The 5486-nt window shown below is 36.4% G+C and overlaps 1 protein-coding gene across 1 annotated transcript; it reads left to right on the top strand.

The window, feature by feature from the left end:
* Positions 1–536: 536 nt before the first annotated feature.
* Positions 537–1475, top strand: LOC110301343 (olfactory receptor 145-like). The gene has a single exon (XM_021171793.1). It carries the CDS (start codon positions 543–545, stop codon positions 1473–1475), a length of 933 nt encoding a protein of 310 aa, XP_021027452.1. The 5' UTR covers positions 537–542.
* Positions 1476–5486: the final 4011 nt, after the last annotated feature.

The raw sequence follows: 5486 nt of genomic DNA, 5'->3' as shown, positions 1-5486 counted from the left end.
TGAGTTCCAGTCCTGACTTCCTTTGGTGATGAACAGCAGCATGGAAGTGTAAGCCGAATAAACCCTTTCCTCCCCAACTTGCTTCTTGGTCATGATGTTGTGCAGGAATAGAAACCCTGACTAAGACACCAACCATCCTCCAGGAGAAGGATATACTTCAAATAATTTTTGACGAACACAAAAGAGCATGATTAAGAATAAAAAAGATAGGAAGTAGGATAGGCAGAAAAAGAGAGGGTAAATATTATCAAAATAGATATGAAATAATACTGTGTGTAGATGTGTGTGTATGTGTGTGTGTGTGAGTGTGTGTGTGTGTGTGAGAGAGAGAGAGAGAGAGAGAGAGAGACTGAGGGAGGCAGAGAGAGACAGAGAAAGAGAAGGTAAAAAGAATTCAAATGAAAGAAACACCATAATCATAATTAAAGGAAAAAGTTATGTTGGTGATACTCTATATGTTTGAAAGACTGTTTTGGGAATGGTTGTATTTTATTCTAACATAATTTCACTTGACCTGTGCTCACAGATTCCTTTAAAGAAGAATGGGTTCGGAAAATGTCTCTTCAGTGACTGAGTTCATTCTGGTGGGATTAACCAAGGACCCTGATCTCCAATGCCCTCTTTTTGTCCTCTTTTTAGTGATGTATGTTCTCACTGTATTGGGAAATCTGAGTTTGATTACCTTAATTGTACTGAATTCTCACCTTCATACCCCAATGTACTTTTTCCTCTTTAACTTGTCACTAGTTGACTTCTGGTACTCTTCTGTGTTCACACCAAAAATGTTAGTGAGCTTTATATCAGAGAAGAACATTATTTCCTATAGAGGATGCATGACCCAACTTTTCTTTTTCAGTTTTTTCTGCATTTCTGAATGTTATGTGCTGACTGTAATGGCCTATGATCGCTATGTGGCCATATGTAATCCACTCTTGTACAATATTGTCATGTCTCCTAAATTATGTTTGAACCTCATACTTGGCTCATATATAATGGCATTTTCTAGTGCCATGGCTCACACGGGATGCATGCTGAGACTGACCTTCTGTGATGCAAACACCATCAATCACTACTTCTGTGACATCCCCCCTTTGCTTCAGCTCTCCTGCACCAGCATCTATGTCAATGAGCTGGAGGTTTTTGTTGTAATAGGCATCAACATTATTGTGCCCACCATCACCATCTTTATCTCTTATGGTTTCATCCTCTCAAGTATCTTTCATATCAGCTCGAAGGAGGGCAGGTCCAAAGCCTTCAGTACCTGCAGTTCCCACATAATTGCAGTTTCTCTGTTCTTTGGATCAGGTGCATTTATGTATCTCAAACCATCTTCTGCTGAGTCAATGAGTGAAAGTAAAATCTCGTCTGTCTTTTATACCAATACAGTTCCTCTACTGAATCCCTTAATCTACAGCTTGAGGAACAAAGATGTTAAAATTGCCTTGATAAAGACCCTGAGTAAGAGAAAGTGCTGATCTGAGTGAGTGTCCTTTCTCATGTAGTTACTGGGCTTGGAATGTCAGTTTTATTAGTTCCATTTGTGTGGCCATTATAATATCTTTTTGTGTGTTTGCTTGTTTATTTGTAGGGAGAAATAAATTTGAATCTCATTTCAATAATTTATTTCTGATATTTTATAGATAATGACTTTTTTCCTTACCATTGCCATAGTTTCTCTTGTTTGTTTACATGTAAATTAACAATTCTAATGGAGAAGTTTAGGTATTTGAAAATAGGATAATTTTCACCATTTCCTCCTGTGAAGAAAGATTAATATGTGATAACCATGTCACTTAATGTGTCGAGGAAGTAGAGGGACTCAACTATACCAGCTTTCAGAAGCATGCATTTACAAGATATTTCTATTCTGGTTATTCCTTCCTTTATTGGAAGATATTTTTTTTACAAAGCTGAAATGGAAGGTTCCAGAGTAAATACAAGTTGCCTACTTATGTATTAAAGATAAAGAATTATCTTTCAGCAAAGAGTTCTGTTAATTTGATAAGTCTTTTTTTCCAGGAGTTTTAGGCATGATTTTGAGCCAGAAACATTTGGAATGGCTGACTAACATAAGATATGTAAGCTTTTTAAAAAGTATTTAGAGAATAACCTAAGTTATGATAATACCACTCATGGGATAAGATGTTTATTATTATTATTTTAAGAAAATTTCAAAACTGATTATCCTTAAGATACCAAACCTAAGGATATCAAACTGTAATTTAAGCATTTAAAGTTAACATAAATATCTTGTTAGTGTTTAATTTTTCTAAACATCATGATTTTTAATATTTTGAAATTTAGCATAAAAAATCTTTGGTCTTTTATAGTAGTCTTTTGACATTACTGAACCCTTCACCTACACTTTAGAACGTTTATGCCATTTATCTATCTGAAACCAATATTTACCTGTTTGATATATCCTTAACAAGTAATTTTACATATATTTACATATATTAGCTATAAAATATGTGTATGATTTGTAAAATATTGTCTGGTGTTTATCTCTTGATTAGCACTTTCATTTTTAAAATCTGTTTATATGTAGGTACTTGAATAAGTGTAGATGCACAATGGACATACAGGAGTTCAGAGGGATCAATAAAGCAAACAAGATAAACAGTACTATAGTTGATGAATCTTATGACCTTCCATTTGATTCAATAAAATGGACTCAGGTCTTCTGCAAGAGCAATAATTGCTTTCAACAACTGAGCCATACCTCTTGTGCTAATAAAATTATTTCCTTTGTTAAGTGAAAAGTATATCTAGTAATTAATATCTCTGCTGTCTTGTAGCTTTTAATATTTTGTAATCTTTGATCCACATATTTCCCTCTTTCCAGCTGTATTATATCTTTTTTCTTTATCCTTTTACCTATATGTCCTAAGTGCCTGGAAACACTGTTGAGTGCTTAAGACTTAAACAAAATTTTTCTTTATGTGTTTCCATTGCAGTGATTATTTTTCTTGTGTAACATGTATACAACTCACATTGAATTGTTTATGCATATGTATAAGTCTGAATAAAGTGCAACTAAAAGCTAATTCTATCTTTTTAAGTGAATTGGCCTTTGGATAGTTATAGAGAGAACTCTTGTAGATCACATGTATTATAGAAAATAAGATGAAAAAAAAAATGGTCCATTGCCATCCCACCCCACCCCCACCCCCACACATAAGAGAATGAATAAAAAAATGTTGTAACTACTTTTAAAAATTAACTAATGCAAAACAGAAACTGATAATAAAATGTTGTGCTTCCTTTTCTCTCATGATTTAGTTGGAAATCCACAATTACCAGATCTACAACATGGAAAAATTGTCTTTGTTTTCCATGGTATTTGCGAGGGAAAACAAAGATATTGACTTTGAAAGTGTATTGTTAGAGTTTCCAAGTCTTTAGATACTGACATGTTTATTTGTAATATTATCTATCATCTCTTCATATGTGTATCATCATCATTTTTCTTCAACATCTTTCTTCAAAATAAAAATCTGAAAAATCAAACAAACAAGCAAACAAAAAGAAAAATCAAATAATACACTGAAATTAACCAGAGCCAAATTTTATATATTGCAATGAACTACCTATACAGTTTCAATAGGCAAATTGAAGATGTGGATCTTCACATTAAATTTTACACGTTTCCTTTTGAGTATGGATATATTTTGATGAGCATATCCACTAACAAAATTAAGACTCTCTAACAGAACTAGTACTACAAAAAATAGCTTTATATATATCATCTGTCTTTTTAATTTATTCTTCTCTCATACAATACATCTTAACAGTACTCTCCTCCCTTTCCAGTCTTCCCAGACTACACTCTACCTCCCATCTTCCCCAGATTGACAGCTCCTCTGTTCCTTTTCTGAAAAGAGACAGCAACCCAGTAGGAGGGAAAGGGTTCCAAAAATCAGAGAAAGAGTCAGAGACATTCCTTCTCCCATTGTCAGGAGTTTCCCAGATCCTCAAGCTAAACAACTATAGCATATATGCTGAGGACCTATCACAGACTCATGCAGGCTCTCTGATTGCTGCTTCATTTCTGTGAGCCCCTATTAACCCTACTTAGTTAATTGTAACCCCCCCCCCCACCAGTCTGAAGCAGGCTGATCCAGACCTTGACCTAGCTACCACTAAGGAGATTACCTAGGGTGGAGCCTTCCTGCCTAGATGACTCTATTGTTCAGCCACTGCAGCTGTTCTCCTTTAAGACACTGCTACCTGCTGAGAGGCCACTGAGCTATTCCAGAAACTACACCCTATCCTGCAAGTCATCACCTGCAGCTGGTTCCAGGCTCCAAGAATGGATTAGCAGGGGATGGGCCTCCCCCTCTATAAGCACAGTTTTTTTATTAAACATTTGAGCTTTGATCAGGAACCTTGACTTAGCTCCATTTTTCTCTCAACTGCCTAGTTTCCCTCTCTTTTAAGCCCAGGCTTGCCTCCCAGGTGAAACCCGGTCCATATGAGCCACTGGCCGGCTCTCAACAGTCTGGCGCCTGAACAGGGATCTGAGGAATGGCAGAAAATTGCTGGAGGAATGCTCCTTGGTGTAGAGCTCCACGGGAAGAAAAAGAAAAGGATCATATCGGGCACTGAAGCAACAAGTACACATGCTAGTACTAGCTTAAAACTTCATTTTTTAAAGTGTTGCTAGAGGTATGGGAGGATAAGTGCTAAGTTTGGAATCAGTGCTAACCCAGTGCTGGTTTCCACTTAGGTTAGCAGCGAATTATTCAGTACTAGGAACTGATCAGGAATTTATCCGCAGTTTTCAAGAACTGCTATAGGCGAGAGGAATAAGGGTTTAAATTAAATAATCAGGCAGATGTCCACAGTCAGGAGCTGCATCAGGTGGCAGGAACAGGGTTTGGAATAATAAAATAATATAGAGGAAAATGGATTTTGAAACTCTGGTAGAGGCAGAGAAAAATTGGGGTACACCCTGCCTTTTTCTCTCTGGCCCCTACAGCAGAAGTTTTCTGCCCTCTTTGTGTTGTCTAATGTCTACTCTAATTTCTGGTGCACCACGTGTCAATCCATATGTGTTTGTGTCTAGTTGTCTGAATGACTGAATGTTCTGTGTTTCATGTTGGAAAATAAAAGATGGCTAAAACTTTATTGGCTGGTTCAGCAAAGCTGAGATTCCCACACGCTTTAGCCAAGGATCAGGCACAACAGGGGAGCCACTGGTGGAAAAGCTGCTCTCAAAGAAAGGGAGTCTACAGCCTCTTAGTTTTGGGGCAAAAAAGCTGATAGATGTTTTTCCCTGGAGGGTTCTCTGCAATCTTGATTATTGTGTTTGGCAAATGACAAAGTGCTTTTTTAAAAAAATCTTATAATTATACTAGAAAAATTGAAATTCTTTGATTGGTCTAAATTTATTAGACTCATGTAGCCACTTCATTTGGTTTTTTACTGGCCTTAGAGGTGTAATATGCTCTGTGTGTCTTCATCGTTAGAGTATTAGCTTATAA

The sequence above is a fragment of the Mus caroli genome, chromosome 9 (assembly GCF_900094665.2).
Source record: "Mus caroli chromosome 9, CAROLI_EIJ_v1.1, whole genome shotgun sequence".
Classification (NCBI taxonomy): domain Eukaryota; kingdom Metazoa; phylum Chordata; class Mammalia; order Rodentia; family Muridae; genus Mus; species Mus caroli.
Note: the sequence above shows the minus strand (reverse complement) of the source record. Positions and strands in the feature narration are given on the sequence as shown.

Coding starts and splice junctions, on each gene's coding strand:
- LOC110301343 (XM_021171793.1), top strand. CDS start 543: ATGGGTTCGGAAAATGTCTCTTCAGTGACTGAGTTCATTCTGGTGGGA.